General features: G+C 41.6%; 1 protein-coding gene across 18 annotated transcripts in view; it reads left to right on the top strand.

The window, feature by feature from the left end:
* LOC126383017 (complement factor H-like) overlaps positions 1 to 19,546 on the top strand; it is a 66,367-nt gene that overhangs the window by 19,028 nt on the left and 27,793 nt on the right. For 3 of the 18 annotated variants that reach the window (XM_050033377.1, XM_050033376.1, XM_050033371.1), the window contains exons 4-9: positions 2,240 to 2,431; positions 2,549 to 2,605; positions 2,796 to 2,957; positions 3,057 to 3,218; positions 5,298 to 5,402; positions 5,504 to 5,590. In XM_050033377.1, the coding sequence (XP_049889334.1) occupies positions 2,240 to 2,431; positions 2,549 to 2,605; positions 2,796 to 2,957; positions 3,057 to 3,218; positions 5,298 to 5,402; positions 5,504 to 5,590 (765 nt within the window). Of the gene's footprint in view, positions 1 to 2,239; positions 2,432 to 2,548; positions 2,606 to 2,795; positions 2,958 to 3,056; positions 3,219 to 5,297; positions 5,403 to 5,503; positions 5,591 to 5,759; positions 5,811 to 6,660; positions 6,823 to 6,905; positions 7,077 to 10,206; positions 10,233 to 10,391; positions 10,800 to 16,444; positions 16,536 to 18,296; positions 18,323 to 19,546 lie in introns of those variants that run through there. The other 15 variants (XM_050033387.1, XM_050033375.1, XM_050033384.1 and 12 more) reach the window with 12 other exon arrangements.

Raw genomic sequence — 19,546 nt, 5'->3', positions numbered from 1 at the left:
TACATCGTCTGCAAAGATGTAATTCTGAGGTCCCCAAACCGGACCCCTTCCTCCCCCAGGCTGTGCCTTGAGATCCTGTCCATGACTATCACAAACAGAATCAGTGACAAGGTGCAACCCTGGTCCCTTGTCACCTTGCCCTGATTTTAAGGCAGCAGAGCATCAGTGAATCTTTGGAGATAACATTCACGCAAATAATGGCCTTCTAGAAAACCATGGTAAAATATATGTTTGTTTCTTTATTCCTCTCAGATGAAAAAGCCTGCCTGCCACCAGATATACCCAATGCAAAATACACAGGAAACTGGAGTGGTTGGTATAGGGATGGACACAAAATCAGGATAACATGTGATCAAATCAAATCAAATCAACTTTATTTATATGGCACTTTTCATACAACAGTAACACAAAGTGCCTCACAGAGGTTAAAAACAACTAAGATCCAAAACAGACAACAAAAAGAAAAGAAAACCCAACCCTCCCATCCCACAGAGATACGTAAATACACACACACACACACACACACACACACACACACACACACACACACACACACACACACACACACATTAGCTATCACTAAAGAGACATGGCCGAGCACCGAGACCCGAGGCAAGGAAAAAGCCACCTCTGGGGGCCGTCCACACTGAGAAGGCCCACGGTCCACGGCCACAGGGAGCGCTGTTGTAGAGACCACCCCGACTCGGGCAGACATGAGGCTCCACACTGAGGTGCAGTGTCCTTCAGCCACCCAGGTCAGAATGGTCTCCCGACGGCACCCCCATCGGGAGACCAGGAACAACTCTCAGTGTGGTAGGCCCCCATGAGGAAACACTGGAGCTGAAAACTGAGGGACTAAAACAGTAAGATAGGATAAAAGGTATAAAAAGAACCAAATAAACAAAAAGCTGTTTAGCTCATAAAAGTGAGTTAGTAGCTAGGTAAGAATGATCTAAAACAGAGACATAAAATGCATCAGAACTAAAACCTATAACTAAAATAACAAAAGATAAAGGTTAAATGAGATAAGAACGTAAAAGGAGGAAGGGTAAGAACATAAATTAAAAAAAAAAATAGATAATAGATAGATAAATCGGTTATAAAAGGAATTTAAAATAGATAAATAAAGAGATCAGTTAAAAGCCTCATTAAAAAGATGAGTCTTGAGCCTCTTTTTAAAAACATCAACAGTCTCTGCAGCTCTGAGGTTCTCCGGCAGGCTGTTCCACAATCGGGGGCCATAATAACTGTTTTAGTCCTAACTTGTGGTATGGTTAAAAGGCCGGTGCCGGAGGACCTCAGGGTCCGCGAGGGTTGATATGGTAAAAGCAGGTCAGATAAATAAGAAGGCCCAAGACCGTTAAGACATTTAAAAACTAATAAAAGAACCTTAACATCGATCCTGAAGCGCACGGGGAGCCAATACAGCAATTTTAAAACTGGTGTAATGTGCTCCCGCCCTCTGGTCCTCGTCAGCACTCATGAAGCTGAATTCTGTAATAATTGTAGATTTAAGATACTCTTTTTGGGAAGACCAGAGAGCAGGGCATTACAATAATCTAACCTACAGGAGATAAAAGTATGCATCAGCACCTCCGTGCTGGCCTGAGAGAGAAACGGGCGGACTCTGGCTATATTCTTAAGGTGGCAGAAACCTACTTTTGTTATGTTTTTAATATGTGGAATAAAACAGAGCTCAGAGTCAAAAATCACATGCAGATTTTTTACAGATTGTGTAGGTTTAAAATCCTGTAGTATTGGTAAAAGTTTCTCTCTCTGGCCTTCAGGACCAATGACTAAAACCTCTGTTTTGTCCTGGTTGAGCTGCAGGAAATTCGCTGCCATCCATGACTTTATGTCTAAAATGCCGTTAAAAAGAGTATCAATTGGCCCTGTGTCATCAGGAGACACGGCGATGTACAGTTGCGTATCATCAGCATAACTATGAGAGCTGATGCCGTGATGAAGGATATGAGCCCAAATACAGACATGTCACAGCCAAATGTAATGGTGGAACATGGACGTCTCTGCCAGTCTGTGAGAGTAAGTCTGATGTTCTGTACAAACAAGCTGTATCTGTGAGAGTAAGTCTGATGTTCTGTACAAACAAGCTGTAAAACAAAGACAAGTTATTCTTACGTTTAAGTTCTCACCAGCTAACTGAGCCAAGCAAGTAACCACTCATCTGAGCTCCTTTATTAACTCTTCTTTTTCATGACTAATATACCAATTTTCACAGAAAGTATCAATGCATGTGGCGAGCCCCCTAAAATCCCCCACGCAGTCATCATTCATCAGGAATACCAGGAGGTATTTGCTGCAGATTCAGAGGTGCAGTATGAATGTGAAGATGGATATACTGTAGAGGGAGCAGACACCACAAAGTCCATCTTTTGCATCTATGGCAACTGGACTGAAGGCCCAACATGCAGTAAGTGGACAATGTGCTAAGATATGCAGCGATAAAGATGCTTTTTTTATTATTATTACCAGATACTGAACAAAGTAAAACTAACTTAGGTGTCTTTATCTGCTCTGTATCTCACAGAATCTTCTAGCACCTCTGGCTCGAATGAGAGAACCAGTAGACCTCAAATCACAACAGGTGACTCATTCAGATTCATCACATGTATCAGACTTAGTTTATGTTACTCAATGCGACTTCTTAAATACTTCTTCCCATGCTGACCAGTTACTGTAATGAAACAGCCTTTGGAGATATCCAGTTGTGATCACCATTTCACTGAGATACTATGACAGCAATAAATAACCTCTTTTATTTTGTGGTATTTCAGTCGACCACTGTGGAGCATACCCGAACGTTCCAAACGGTGATGTCGTGGAAAGGGATCAAACGTTTTTAAAGTTCCAATGTAATGCTTTTTACACACAAGTTGGTTTAGGCACTGTGGTGTGTTACAGTGATGGGACTTGGTCGCAACTACCCATCTGCAAAGGTATAAACAAGTCAATACCAGTATTCTTCATTTCAAAGGTTTATGAAAGATGTTACCCAAATAATGATACACATGTGTTTTTCTGGTAATTTTGTACAGAGGCGTTCTGCGTCCTGGATCCTGCTGAACATGTTGGGGCCAATTTTAGACTATCTGGAGTTGAGTATTTAAAGGAAGGAGAGGAGAAACATATTCCGTGTATTCAGCAGGATTACAGCAGCCGTGTTCAGTGCACTAATGGAAAAATACATTTCACCCAGTGTAAGTATGTAATTTAGTTCTTTACATTTTAATTTGCCACTATGCTTTAATTTCAGCCTATTAATTTTTAAATAATGTACACAAAATTTAGAAGTAATGGGAAACAAATGAGGAACTAACTATTTAAGTACCTCACAATCAAATGTCATAATTGTTAATCATTAGTTAAGATTGATTAATTGGCAGCACAGTGGTGCAGTGGTTAGCATTGTCGCCTCACAGGAAGGGGGTTCCTGGTTCGAGCCCAGGGTGGGGGAGCCCCTCCAGGTGGAGTCTGCATGTTCTCCCCTTGCCCTAAACGAAATTTTATTTGGAGCCCCCCCCCATCATCAGTATTTCTCTGTCTCCTCAAAAGCTGTCTGTTATGAATTAAATTCACCAACAGATGGCGACATTTACCTCCATAAAAGTAGTTGAAAACTTATATTAACAACATATATTAATAGGCTATAAACTTTAGCCAATATATTATATATAGGCTAAAGTTTATAGCCTATCAATATATACGACCATCAACTGGTCATTTTACCACTCCTTTTCATCAGAGGTGAATGCATAGGGCGTTAACAAGACATTCAATAAATGTTAATCAGGGCCACTGGAAAAAAAAAATTTCTCCAGTCTAGACAGAGACTGGAGACAGAGATTCCTATCTAATGAGTAGCAGCTTAGGTGTTTGTGCCACAAAGTTTTATTTCAACAACACCCACCTTCAAGTGAAGCACGAGCTTCCTCTTGTTTTGCCTTTTTTTTCCCTCTTGCTCGCTCCTGACTGTCTTTTGGACGACATGTCGACCATTCTTCACCTGCTGCAGCTCTGCAAGTGCCTGCCGGCGCACCCCTCTGATTGGTCAGATGTTGAGTGCTGTCAATCATTGCAGCGACGCATGCACGGTCAGATTACAGGTCTCTTCTCTCCTTCCTTGAGCTGATTCTACGCGCGCCTCACGGTAGTGCATATGCGCATCCATTGCGCAAATGTGTCCCCTTGTGCAAAATGTGGCCTCCTATGGAAAATGAGGCTCTACGCAAAGCGCATGTTCTGCGTTTAGGGAGGGGCGGCCCTGTGCAGGTTAATTGGTGACTCAGATAACCAAATGTGTTGCCTCAGCACTCTTAAATGCAAGAGGGAGATCTTGGGGAGCCCAAGAAGAGTCACTGCCACATGACTGGTTGGGACTGCCGCCAGTGTTCAGTCCCTCCATGTCCACTCCAGCATGCAAAGTTGGTCTTGCCTGTCCATGTGGTCTGGATTGAAGTTGGTGTTTATCTCCTCCACCTTTTCCTAGACTTTACTTCGATGTTCAAATTTGACAAACTTTGAAAGTTCCACAGAAAGCTCACAAAGGTGCACCATCTGACATGTTCCACCCCCTTAAACACTGTTGCAGACCAAGTACCCCCAGGAATGGCCCAAGGAATGTGACAAAGACCTCAAAGTGTCAACCTGACCACCAAATTCTACAGATCCCAATCTGAATGAGCATCTGTGGCACGTGCCATTAACCCACCTTACAACCCACTGGACTAAATGGATCTGCCGCCAGCGCACTGGTGCCAGACACCGCAGGACACTCCCAGAGATCCTGTGTCCATGCCTCGACAGGTCAGAGCCACGTCTGATCCAAGGAGGCCCCACCTTGGATTAGGGGAACATCTTTTAATATTTTGGCTGATCGGTGTATATGCAGTGGTTAGCACCATGGCCTCACAGCAAAAGGGTTCCTGGTTTCGAACCTCAGGGTGGGGAGCCCTTCTGTGCGGAGTTTGCATGTTCTCCCTGTGTCAGCGTGGGTTTCCTCTGGGTTCTCCAGCTTCCTCCCACAGTCCAAAGACGTGCAGGTTAACTGGTGACTCTAAATTTCCCATAGGTGTGAATGTGAGTGTGAATGGTTGTCTGTCTCTATGTGTCAGCCCTGTGATAGTCTGGTGACGTGTGCAGGGTGTAGCTCGCCTCTCGCCCAATGTCAGCTGGGATAGGCTCCAGCATCCTTGTGCCCCCCAACAAGAAAAGCGTTTGTGGAAAATTAGTGAATAGATATATGTACTTTTTGTATAACAATAGTGTTTTCTACTTAGGCATGGAAACTGAACCAGGTGCTGGACAGAACGGTTCTGCAGAGGTGGGAACAGCTGGTGTAAACACTACATCTACTGGGAGTGGGATACACCCTGAAGGTGGAGGTAAGTTATTGATCCGTATTAAATATGAATGAATAAATCCATTGATGTGGGCTCTCTCCATAGAATACATATATCCAATGTGTTTTCTCTTTTCCACTAAGGCAGCAGACCAGGTACTGGACATGGTGGATCTGCAGGTGGGGGACACACTACATTGACTGGCAATGGGACAAAGCCTGTGGGTGGAGGTAGGTTTGGATTTGGATGAGACTTGAATGAAGAATATAATATAATATAATCTTCAGTGTCAATTGTGTGGACAACAGTATTGTCGGCAAAGATGTTTAGACGTTCTGAGAGAATTGCATAAAAACATCACAGTGTGATACTAAGTGGTGTGTCCGCTGTATCTTACAGGGTCTGCTAGCAGCTCCGAAGAGAAAGAGATTCAACTTCAGATCACAACAAGTAAATAAGTTGATTCATTTTTTCTTTTACATGATATGATAAACTGTGTTTATACAGCAGGTTTCAAAACTAAAGTTGTCCACCCGGGGTATAGTATACCACCTGGGGCCCTTGGCATCTAATCTTCATCTTCAGCCTTACCTGGCCTGGCACCCAGATACATCGCTGAGCCCCTCTGCCCCCTTTCCAACACTAGATCTCTCAGATCCTCAGACCAGTTGCTCCTGGCAGTCCCGTGATCCAGACTAAGGGGGAAGGGTGATAGTCCATTCGCAGTAGTCGCCCCAAAGCTTTGGAACAGCTTACCCTTTTCAACACCCACATGTTTTCTAAGGCCTTTGATTGTCCTTAAGGTTGTGTTTTAACTTTCATATTTTATTTTCAGATCTCACTATTCTGTGCTTTGTTTTCTTTTTTTTTTACTTGTTTATTTGTGCATGTTTTGCTGTAATGTAATTTTACTTATTTTATTTTACTCTACAGCTCTTTGGTCAACTCTGGTTGTTTTTAAATGTGCTTTATGAATAAATCTGATTTTATTTGATCATATGGCTGAACCAGGATTAAGACATTTGAGACGGCAATGAGGCAGGTGCATCACAGGCACTGGGTAATATCTCCGCCAATTCAGGGTTATTTGGTCAAAAATATTGTATTTCATTCATTTCTAACCAGTAAATTACAGCAATAATTCTCCAGCCATTTACCAATATCTGTATTGAGTGATTTGGGGGTAGATGAGGTCCATCAGTGAGGCAGCCAGTAAGAAGCTGACAGAATCATTTACTCTGATATGACAGCTTGAAATATTTGTTAGAATCCTCTTTGTTGATTTATTTTTTTATTTCAGTTACGACCTGTGGAAATCACCCTGTAGTTCCTAATGGTGATGTTGTGGAAAAAAATCCAATGTTTTTGAGGTACCTGTGTGCTGCATTTCACAAACAAACGGGTCCAGAGAGAGTGGAGTGTTACAGCAACGGGAAGTGGTCAGAAACACCCACCTGCAAAGGTAAAACTAAGTCGAGTCTAAAGGATGTCAAAGAGAGTAGCTGGAAAAAAGTTAACAGTTTTTTTATTGTTCCTTTTGTGCAGCTGCCTTCTGTTCTGTGGACACTGGTCGCTATTCTGAATTAATATCTGCTGGAGTTAAATATATAAAAGATGGTGAGAAGGCGAGATTTGAATGTGTGCATCAGGATGGATGGTGGACGACTCATTATTCTGTGGCTCACTGTAATAATGGAAGAATCAGACTTTCCAGATGTAAGTATCACTTTAAACTCATTACAGATTAACAAGAAATACAATAAGGTCACAGATTTCTCCAAATCACTGCCAGCTAAGGAACCGTTTGTGTACTAACTATCTGACGGATAGTTTTGCAGATAGTATAGTCTTCATGCTAGAATAGAATAGAATAGAATAGATCTTTATTGTCCACCATGGGTGGAAATTTGTCAGCTCACCAAACACAAAAGACAACATTGTAAAAGCAGACCAATAGTCAGTAAGACAAGCGTATCAAGTCATTACAAAACACTTTAACACACATTTAATCAGCTCATTGTCTGTCTGTGGTTTAAAACTCATCAATCTGGGGATGAAGGACTTCTTAAATACACAGATCAGCCAAAACATTAAAACCAGTGGTGGGTTAAAGTGAGTAACATTGATCATTTTATTACAATGCAAGGTTCTGCTGGGAGACCTTTGGTCATGGCATTCATGTGGATGCCACTTGACGCCCTCCACCCACCCAAACACCGCTGTGGGCTAAGTAACCCCCCCTCACTGCAACTGGAACTCCCTGATGGCGGTGGCACCCCCAGCAGAAAAATGCACCGTGCAGAAACTGCTCAGGAGTGGCCCAAGAAACGTGACAAAAAGCTAAAGGCATCGGCTCTGTCTTCAAATCTTGTTTTGCGCAGATAATCAATTCTTTACTCTTGGCCACAGTAATTTCTAACTTACAGATGTGACACCATGTTTGAAGGACCTTAGTGTGGACCAGGTAGGCAGCTTCACCCGATGGGTCTGTTTGCTGTAAAAGATCAACTAAGGTCCTGTCTTCAGCATATTTAAACAATCTAAAATGTTCCTCATTGATCATGAATTCATGAGGAAACAGAGAATAGCACAAGGGAAAGAACACATCCTTGTGGGCACATCTGACATGTTCCCCCTGACACAGATTCTCTGTGGACGCCAGGTGAGAAAGTCTCTGATCCAGAGAACTAACCCTGTGTTAGTGTTAAGATCAATTAGCCTTTTCAGGAGTATATGTGTCTTCATTAAGTTAAAAGCTTCAGTAAAATCCACAAATAAATCCCTGCTCAACTAAGCTCAGCTAAACCCCCGCTAGCCACATATTCAGCATACAATCATGAAGTGGAATCGGTCATCTAACCACAGTTAGTAACCGCAGTTCCCAAAATGTCACTGATTTAGCACTGTACTTCTAATACCTTGATGAAGGCTTTAGCTGGCTTAGGTAGTGTTCACCAATACGGGTTGTCAGGTCAGGACTAGGGGTGTAAATCACCAGTTTCATCATAATCATCTTCTTCTTTCAAAATACACTTATGTTTTCACAGAAAATTTAACGTTTACATACAGTCTCCTTCAAAATAAACACTCTACGTCTGTACAACACTGCTAATTTACGTTTTTTTTTCCCTTCCTGAAACAAAAACACATAGTTAGGTTTAGGAATAAAGAACAGGATTTGACTTTATAATTTTACAGGAAGCGAACACGGGTGAAAGTCGGTGTTTGTTGGACCCATCCATCATCCCTCCCGCCCACCTCGCCCGGACTTTCAATGCCTTAAAAGTATAACGCACCCAAAAATGAAAATTCAGCCATTATCTACTCACCCATATGCCGATGGAGGCTCAGGTGACGTTTTAGAGTCCTCACAACACTTGCGGAGATCCAAGGGGAGAGGGGGTAGCAACACAACTCCACCTGCAACTCCAGATTCAAACGTCCAAAAATACATAATTGAAAACACAAAATATCTCCATACTGCTCATCCGTAGTGATCCAAGTGTGAATCTGGAGGCCTAAGCCTCCATTAGGTGGAGTTGTGTTGCTACCCCCTCTCCCCTTGGATCTCCGCAAGTGTTGTGAGGACTCTAAAACTTCACCTGAGCCTCCCTCGGCATATGGGTGAGTAGATAATGGCTGAATTTTCATTTTTGGGTGCACTATCCCTTTAACTTTCGTCCTTGTCCCATAGCGTTTCCCTCTGACACTGCCGGGCATCCCTAAACTATACCGGCAACGGGCCGCATAACATGCCAACATTAAAGGACAGCTTTTTTCGTTGGTGTCTGATGCCGCAAATCACTGCCCAAGCGCCAGATTTCCACAACTTCAGAGTGAGACCGGGCTCGATCCACAGCTAAGGTCCCCTGTTATTTTTGCTGCATGTGTTTTTCCACAGCAGGGCAGGTAAAAGAAGTTTACCTGTTGGAGGTGAGCTGTGTGCAGAGCCTGTTGTCTGCAGCTCTTCATCACATCTCACTGTGGCTGTTTCTGCTTTCACTTTCCTCCCTGTAGTTTTATTACACTTGTCTTAATTGAAGAAAAGCCGCTAACAAAGTTCCGCTAATTCAGTAATAACACATTTCATTTTTCTATCGATTCTTCACAATAAAAGTTTTTAATGTGAAGCAGCAAAATAAGAAAATGTTGGAGGAGTTTTTGAGGAGCAACTTCACACAACTTATAACACGGCAGATAGCGAACATGAAACAGTAAAATAAAGCAGATATCTAAAGTAAAAACAGGACGCAGGAGAGAAACTAAACTCCAAACCACAGAGATTCAGTTAGAAGCTACAAAAGTATTGAGAGCTGAACACACAGAGACTTTTAAAAACACCTTTCTCTGGTCTCCTGCAGACAGAGGTGAGTAGCGTCTTGCTACACACACGCTTGTTCATGGGGGAGAACGGGGAACGTTGGGTGTTGGCTGCAGTTGGCGAGACGTCACCGTTACCTGCTTGAGGGCCGGCTGCCCGGCTTTTGGACCTACTCCTGAGAAGGTCCATCTCTGGTGCGGCTTGGCGTGGCACAGCGTGTCTAAACTGACAATGGAAACACAGATCGGCGCAGCATGGCTTCACTCGTTGCGGCCAAAAGTGACTATGGAAAAAGGGTATTTGTAAAGTAGGATTCATAAAGTCGTAGAGGGCGGGCCTTGAGACAGTGAATGTGCGGCACAGCAGGCGTAGCCATCACAGTGTGAAGGAGTTTAAGGTGGTGGCCGTAGTTTTGCTTGAAAATCTTTAAGATGACAAGAAAAGTATGAAGTCATCTGACTGTCTTCTTAAGAGTAACAAGAATAACTGAGAAAATGTTTTGTTTATTTTTCCTTTCTGTTTCAGGTTGTGACTGGTGGGATTTAAAGAGGGTGAGTGTAACTTCGTGATCTGCTTTTTAAAGAATGCTGATGTTTCTCACATGAAACACAACGACTGTTCTTCCCTTTTTTTATTTACATGCATCACTTTATTCACATTATATTTGACTCTGTTTGTTTCTTTTTGTCAAACCTCTGTCTTGTAACCAGGATATTTGCTGAGGCTGCAGCACCAAGAGGAAGAATACTGCTGCCTTTGGATTTGCTCAACGCTGATGGAAAACAAGTTATGCTGGCTAAGTTATGATCATGCTGTAACACACTGTGTTGTGTTGTTTATCAAATTATTTCTGGCTTTTTGTTTTGATCTGTGACAGCCTACATAATGTACCAACAAATTCTCTGTGTGCTTAAAGCTACAAAGATTCAAATGTGGTGTAAAATGTATATTTTATTGCTTATATTGATTTCTGGATTGAGCCAAAGAGGGTGGGTTTTACTCCTAAATCTACCTTTCAAATAAATAAAGTTCTGTTTCTAAATTTTTTTATTACAACAATTGTTTAATTGAAGATTGAAGATGCAGCTGCATTTGGATTCAAGTCAATGTATTACTGACTGGAAAATAAAATTTGAATACGCCGACAACGTGTGCTGGATTTCATAAAAATCAATTTTGGGCTTTTTGGCTCGATCTGAAACACAAAAATTAAAAAAATACTTAAATATAATGTTGTAGTTGTAGTTTTTTCACTGAACACATTAATATGGTGGATATTTGACTGTGATGCCTCAAAAAGGCCTCGCGTTAGCTTGTTAGCATGCCAGCAGATTTAGCTGACAATGTGTCAAGGTGTCATTTTAGAAATCATCAGATTTAAACATGTAAAGTTAAATATGTGTTTTTAGATATACTGTTATTGACATCACTGGATAAATAACTGAATCAGACACAACACTGACCTCTGATCACACCGGCCCAAAAAGCAATTGTGAAATTTGTCTGTAAATAATCAATTTTTTTTCTTTTTTCTTTTTTTTAGAGACTTTTATACATCAGTTGATCTGAGGTTTCCTGGTAGTTCTCAACAAATGAATCATTGTCACAGGCCTTTCCCAGATTTTAAATGTTGAATTAATACAATAAATCCAAAAAACCTGTGCTGCTCTTTGAAGCACATAATGTGACAGTAAATGAATGGATGAAATGAACAGTATCATCTGAGGTCAAAGAGCAACACCGAACAGGAAACTATAAAATAATGTTTGTAAGAAGCCTGGTTTCAACAAGATACTGATGTAAATCTGCAGTGATCCAAACTGTTTCTTTCTCATTTAATGAATCATTTGTATTTCTCAAGTAAATCTGCCTGAAATGTTTTTGTGGATCCAGGAGCTTTGTGTGTGCTTAAGAAGAGGAAACAGACGAGAATCTTTTTCGCATGTTTTTTCTCCTTTTCTGTGGGTGTGTCTGTGAACATGAAGCCTATTTGTCCATCTTTTCTTTTGGCTCCAGAGCAGCACCATGATGCCCGAGTGTTTACTCCACAAACATTTTCGGGAAATGCCCCCAACAATAATTAACTGGCTCTGATCTGGACTCGGCTCTCAGCTCTACTTTGTTATCGGGTGATTTCATTCCTGACAAAATGTGCGTCAGATACCTTGGATTTATTCTTCTGATTTGGTTTCCTGGAGCGCTACATGGTGAGAATATCAAACACTTTAACATACGATCATTTGAATTTCTTAACAACAAATACAGTTACTGTTTCCTAATCTTCCTTATCGTTGTGTTTTAGCACAAAGTGCAGCACAGTCGTGTAGTGCTCCCAGACTGGATGGTGGTTTCTTTGCCCCAAAACAACAGACTTATTCTGACGGAACAAAGCTGACCTATACCTGTGATGAAGGACGTAAACCAGCAGTGAAGGGTTGGTGGGCAACAAGCACATGTCACAATGGAGAATGGTCTCCTGAACCACAATGTTTAGGTAAGTGTTCCTAAACATGTCTACTGTTGTTTCCTTTTGTCCCCATGGTTGCACCTTTGCACCATGAATGGTAGTGTCACTCTGTCAGTCCACTACATTGGTCCAAATATCTGGCTCCATTATTTAATTTGTCCTAAGATCTGGTTTATAACTAAATAGTCTAAACAAATGATAATCCAATGAGCCTCAGCTGGACATTGTGCTACATGCTAATTATGTTAGCATGCTATGAAGCAACAAGATGGTAAACATTATAACTGCTTAAAGTTCAGATAACGTTTTTGTGAGAGTATCTAGCTTCAGTATTGAGATATATTTCCTGCTGAAACAGGACAGACAGGATATAACATTGGGAGGAATTTGATTGTTAAAAAGTGGGCGTTATTATAACAGTGAGGCCCCTGTTACCTAAGTAGGTAACAGGTAACATGCTTTTGTTGTATGGTGAAATAAACATAAATACAAAGTGTTTTTTGCATGTAATATGTAGACATGTAAGCCCACAGACCCAGCGGTGATATGTGACAAGGTGGGATTGAGAATGTGTTGCATAAAAATGGCAGAAAACATTTCTGAATGTTGGTACAGCCAAAAAACATCTTGAAAAAAGATGCCAACACAGACAGTTGCATTACACTTGGTAACAATGGAGAGCAGACATTCAGTAAAACTCAAACTTGTCATCCTTTAGGCCATTTTCACATACTGCTTTAATAAGGATGCTTTACTGGCCTTTAATGAACAAGACATTTGATGTAATTGTAGGGTTACTGGCCACCAGGGCACCGTGGTGGTGCAGTGGTTAGCACTGTCGCCTCACAGCAAGAGGGTTCATGGTTCGAAACTGACGCATGTTCTGCCTATGTCAGCGTGGGTTTTCTGGGTACTCCAGCTTCCTCCCACATTCCAGACATGCAGGTTAATTGGTGACTCTAAATGTGAGTGTGAATGGTTGTCAGCCCTGTGACAGTCGGGCGACCTGTCCAGGGTGTACCCCGCTCCCTGCCCAATGTCAGCCGGGATAGGCTCCATTTTTGATCCATCATCGGAAAAAAATGCACACGGCTGCAAAAAATGCAGAAAATCAAACCTGTTTAGAAAATTTTAATAACGGTGTGCAGACATGATTGACACAATGTGAGGTTGTATTTATTTTTAGATGTGTGACAATTTTGAAAAAGTGCAAAGGCCTTAAGTCTTGTAGCTTCTCATTGGTTAATTAAGAGCCATGTGACCCATAACAAGGAAGTGTTACCAGGAAATGGGGTTGTTGTGAAGCAGCTCAAGTGTGGAGAATAGTTAAGAAAATATCCGTCTCCATCCTGCTGTGTACTCTCAACAAGAGTGACCCAACAACCACACACATCTCACGTTCCATAATGTATAACCATGTGTGATAATATGAACTGAACACTGGTAGTTTAGAAAGTATCCATTTTGTTGCCACTAAATAATTAAAGGTCATTATGAAAGTGTTGTTTTCTCTTTTGTTTTTAGATGAAAAATCCTGCTTGCAACCAACAATCCCCAACGGGAAATACACTGAAAACCAGAATGGCTGGTACAACGAAGGACACATGATTAGGATAACGTGTAATGACGGATATGAACCCAAAAACAGGGACGTCACAGCTGAGTGTTTAGATGGAGCATGGTCCTCTGTGCCTGTTTGTGAGAGTAAGACATCTGTGAAATGTTTTATACCAGTTGGAAAATGACACAATTACCAGAACAATACCAGTTTAAATGTTTTGAGTTTGTGCCGGACTGTCTGAGTACTCTTACTAATGTTTATGGATGATTTATTTTCTTATCTACAGAAAGCATCTACGCATGCGGTGAGCCCCCGAAAATCCCCCGAGCTGTAATCGTTCATTTGGAATACCAGGAAGTGTTTGCTGCAGATTCAGAAGTACAGTATGAATGTGAAGATGGATATACTGTAGAAGGAGCAGACACCAAAACAAACATAATTTGCATCGCTGGAAACTGGACTGAAGGCCCAACATGCAGTGAGTGGACAATATGCTGAGATATGTGTTGTTGAAGTGATGAAATATATTTGTTCCCAGCAATCAAAACAATTGTTAGGAAGGGGCTTAAAGAATTCTCTCAACCTTATGTTTCTGTCAGTGATATATCTGCCCGTCATGCGTATATAACCCTGATTGATCTGTGGTGGGACCCTCGTTTATTATTTTGATAGCACATTGCTTTCACATCTTTAAAACTGCTATATTACAACAATTGATCACATGCCTACTTGAATGTGAAAGGAGTCTCTCGTAGTAACAAAACCATAGAGAATTACCCCCAAACTCTGCAGTTCCCCTCATCTCCGTTCAGTGTTTTAGCTTCTTTCAGCCCATTGTTTTGGTTTTCTGGGCCTCAACTTTTTATTTCGTCAGCTCAGTCTCAACGCTCTCATCAGTGTTGCTTCCAGCAGCAGCAGGCAGCTGTTTTCAGAGAATGATTCTCATAAACCCACTGTACACGAGTGGCAGACAAAGTTAGCAACTAGCTAGCTGAATATACAGAGTAGAAGAAGTAGTAGAGTAGACAGAGCACCATTCACGCTCACATTCACACCCACGTCCAGGAAACAATTGTGACATTTGCGAGAGAGGGTTGTATATCAGTTGATCTGAGGTTTTCTGGTAGATCTAGACAAATTAATGATTGTCATTGGCCTTCCCCAAATTAGAAATGTTGAATTGATACATTCATTCATTCATTTTCCGTAACCGCTCATCCTGTTAGGGGTCGCAAGGGGTGCTGGAGCCTATCCCAGCTGACATTGAGCGAGAGGCGTGGTACACCCTGGACAGCAGATAGTCACCACACTATCACAGGGCTGACACATAGAGTCAGACGACCATTCATGCTCACATTCACACCTACGGGCAATTTAGAGTCACCAGTTAACATGCATGTCTTTGGACTGTGGGAGGAAGCTGGAGTACCCAGAGAAAACCCACACTGACACAGGGAGAACATGCAAATTCCATACAGAAGGGCTCGCCCAACCTTAGGTTCGAACCCCCCCACCCTGGGTTCAAACCAGGAACCGTCTTGCTGTGAGACAACAATGCTAACCACTGCATTCCCCCCTGACACCGCCAGGCACCATTTAACAATAAAGGTAACCAGCCCAAAAAATCATGCCATTGTGGAAGGATGGCTTTTTTTTTGTCAGCGTCTGACGCTGAAAGTCACTGACCAAGTGCCGATTTTCAACGACTTCCAAGTGAGACCTGGTTGTTAAAACAAGACTGCAATATTGGGCTTATATTTCTGCTCCTTTAAGCTCTGTTTTGGTCTCAACCCACTCCTGAGGTAAATATGTGGCTCGTTAGCTACTAAACGCTCTGCTATGTTCACCAGCTAGTTGCTAAATTTGTAGCTTTGTCTGCCTGCGGTTTGGTGTGGTATTTGTTGGGTTTATCAGAGTTTTTTCCACTGAAAACAGCACTTAAGTAGGATGAAATTGAAACAATCAAGATGTGAGCTGTAAAACCAAAACAGTGAGCCGAAAGAAGCTTGAAAGGTCTTCAGAGCTGAGGGTAACTGCAGAATCAGGTGATAGTCAATCAGGTGCTGGTATGTTGTGAGGTGACTGTAACAGAACTGATTGTGAGAGACAAGGTGAAATAAATGTCAGTAAAAATCAGTCATGGATCCAATCACTGTTCTAGTCTGTGGGTGTGGCTGTGAGTTTGGCTATTACATTAGTTATTAGGCATTATTCATCTGTAATGACACTAATATGTTTACCTTTTTCTGCTCTGCACCTGTAACAGGATCATCTGCCAGCTCACACTCAAATGACAGTGAGACTGAACTTTCAGTCACAGAAGGTAACTCATCAGTCCACTTATAAAAGGTTCTAACAGGACAGCCTTTGTTTCCAGAAACCTCTTCATTTATTTATTTATTTATTTTCAGTCACCAACTGTGGAGAATACCCCGTAGTTCCTAATGGTGATGTTGTGGAAACTCATGAAATGTTTTTGAGGTACCAATGCGTTGCTTTTTACAAGCAAGTGGGTCCAGACAGAGTGGAGTGTTACAACAACAGCGAGTGGTCAGAAGTACCCACCTGTGAAGGTAGGCCTATAAATCTACAGGTTGTTGAAGAGTTTGAGTGGGGGAAAAATAAGGTTGACAAACTTCTTGTTTCTTTGTGCAGCTGCCTTCTGTTCTGTGGACACTGATAAATCCCCTGAGTTAATAAATGTTGGAGTTAAATATTTAGAAGATGGTGAGAAGGCGAGATTGGAATGTGTGCATCAGGATGAATGGTGGACGACTCATTATTCTGTGGCCCGCTGCAATGATGGAACAGTGACGCTTTCAAGATGTAAGTATCACTTTAAACTTATTGCACATTAATGCAGGATTTATACTTCTGGGTCGCATCAATGCTGTACCTACGGTGTTGGCTCTGCGTCGACGTAGAGCCAACGCTGTACCCTACACAGTAATCTGACATGCACCTCCCCAGAAATGTAACTACACATCGCGGCGACGCAGACCTCCTGTCTGTTTCTGTAACTTGTAACCATTTCCCTCAGTGGAAACAAAGCTTTTATTTACTTTAATTTCACAGATAATAAACAATCATTTGTGAAGAGATTTGAAAGGTTTTAAAACTGATCCCGAGTTGGCCCTTTTCCTAATCGACAGGTATGTAATTTTTGTTTTTATTTAGAGAATATACCGCAACTTGTTAGACGTTGTTTCACTTAAATATATGACGACATGGAAGTTATAAGCAAGCTAAATGTAACGTTAGCTGATGTGAACCGCTTTTGTCTAGTAACGTTACAACAAATGCCACAAAATTATCTGTGACTGTGACCATGAACACAAATACACAGCAGGCAGTTGTCCTCAGTTTATAAGAAATTCAGAGCTACACCAGAACATGTATGATTTTCCTCTCGCTCTCCAAAACAAATGCATGCGGTAATTGGCGATTGCAGTCAAGATTTTACGAATGAAGCCGAATGCCGGCTGCAGTCGGAATTTTACGACACCAGGCTGTGGGTGTCAAACCGCTTCGACCAAAGGGGCGCTATAATCAACGAAAACATAAAGTTCCGCACAGCTGCTTTAAGTCTTGTGTGATTTATCCTGGCTTCATATGAGGAGAGGAAATCTCCGCTCATCGCTAGGCCAATTTATACAATGTAAAATGCCATAGGCTTGTGCTAATAACGTTAGCTTGTGTATTTTTTGGGAAAACGTGTTTAATACAAGACCATTTTTTTGTCAGTGAACCTTGTGAGTTGTAATGGAGCCGAATTTTGTGACGTTACCTTTGTTAACTGTTGCTGTTGTCCATGGTTTCATATGAGTATAGAAAAAGTCAGCTAGCGGCTAGGCCAATTTCTACAATGTAAAATGCCATAGATTTGTGCTAAAAACATTAGCATGTTGTATTTGTGGGGAAAATGTGTCCAGATAAAGACAAGTGCTTTGTCTGTGAATGCTGCGAATTATAGTGAAGCTGATTTGTGTACTTGTGTTTGAAATTGTCTCTATTAAGCCATGTTTAATGTGTGTTTAATGTGTGTTCTGGGTGTGTTTTGATTGAACTAAACTTTACAGCACTTCACAGAAACCCCACCGCCGACTAGTGTTTTGGAGGTGTAACTGCAGAGTTACGTTACGTTTACATGTATCAAAGACAAACAAAAAAAAAGGTTGTTTTTTTAGCGACCCATTGAGGTGTTTCTCGCGGGTATAGTACCACAAATATCACTTCTTTTTTTTACTGAGATGTTGCTGTGTATCTGGGGGGGATAGTGCCCCCAAAAACTGCAGATAGACTTGAAATCTGCATAGATAGACTAGACTGTGAAATGAGTTGTTTGCTTTGTGCCAAAGAAAAGAAAGAACTGGTGGAGAACATTACAAACGGTCCACAATCTAATTCATTAAAACCTTCTGTATTGTGTACTGTATGATGACGTCATGATTCTTCTTGTCTTGATGGAGAGGAAAGGTTATTAGAAACAAAAGGAGCATCAATTCAGTTAACTGGCCGTCACCTTGCTGTGAGAAGTCAGTAAGCTGTGCCTCATATTTACTGTTTCTTCTGTGTGATGTTTTTCAGGTTGTAGCTGGTGGCATCTAAAGCAGGTGAGTGTAACTCCTAAATCTACTTTATAAGAAACACATGACATTTACACCAGGGTTTCTCTCATGAAGCACTACTGTTTGCTCCTTTTATTTATGCGTTACTTTATTTCTATGATTTTGTGTGTTGTACTGTTTTTGTGATAAACGTTGGCATTCTACATTTACATTTGCACGTTTTATGGTCATGTGCAGACAGCCACAATGCTGTTTTTGCATTTTTCCCACATTTCCACTGTTTATATTCGCATTTATCTTCCACTACCCATTCATACTGTGAGCACCATTAGCAGCGTGAGTTGCGCATGCGCGGAGACTGCACTCAGGACCACCGTTTATGGCTGGGACATGCAATGTCAAGCACCAACACTTGCTGAAGACTAAGGTAATTATTTTACTGAACGAACGCGCGTCCGTGTCTGTGTGCGCGCATCTGTGTTTGTGTGTCTGACGGCATGGAGGCACGTGCGTGCGTGGGCTGTGTCAAACCAATGCACACTGTATTTAGAAACATGCTTTATGGCAAAATACGTGCAGCATAGTTTTGGCTGACGGCACGGGGGCACGCGCGGGCACACAGGTACACACATACACACGCAACACGGAGAAAAAATTAACGAAACAGTGCAAAGTGCACAGTGCAATGTTTAGTTTGTAATGTTTGTAGGCTGCATCTGTAAACATTTACCCTTAATGAAACAGATTTTGCATCTCACTCCCACATATTTTGCATCTCCTCTAATATAGCCTGCTGTTTTTGATTTCTTATTCCTCTATACATAACACATCCCCAGGTATGGACTAGTTCAGTTAAATTAATGTATTCATGGTCATGTGTAACTTACAAAATGTTTGTTGCGTGAGCCCCCATCCACCTTACCTGGGGCCTGTATCACAAAGCAGGATTATGTCTTAGCGAGGTAACTTCAGGGTTAACCCTGGGTTTTCGGTCTCACGAAGCCGGTTCAGTTCTTATCGGGGTAGATCACCATGTTAACTTACTCTTAATGGCTATCCTGCTCCGGAGCAGGGTAAGTTCAGGCAAGGCAAGGCAAGGCAAGGCAAGTTTATTTGTAGAGCACAATTCGTACACAAAGTAATTCAAAGTGCTTTACAGAACAAGAAAATGCATTAAAATCACAATACAAAATAAAAACATAAATAATCATTATAAAATGAACTTTAAAAGAGAAGAGTGCAGATAAGATCCTTTCAGTCATGTGCACA

This window comes from Epinephelus moara, chromosome 21, assembly GCF_006386435.1.
Source record: "Epinephelus moara isolate mb chromosome 21, YSFRI_EMoa_1.0, whole genome shotgun sequence".
Lineage (NCBI taxonomy): Eukaryota > Metazoa > Chordata > Actinopteri > Perciformes > Serranidae > Epinephelus > Epinephelus moara.
This window is presented reverse-complemented; position numbering and strand designations above follow the sequence as displayed.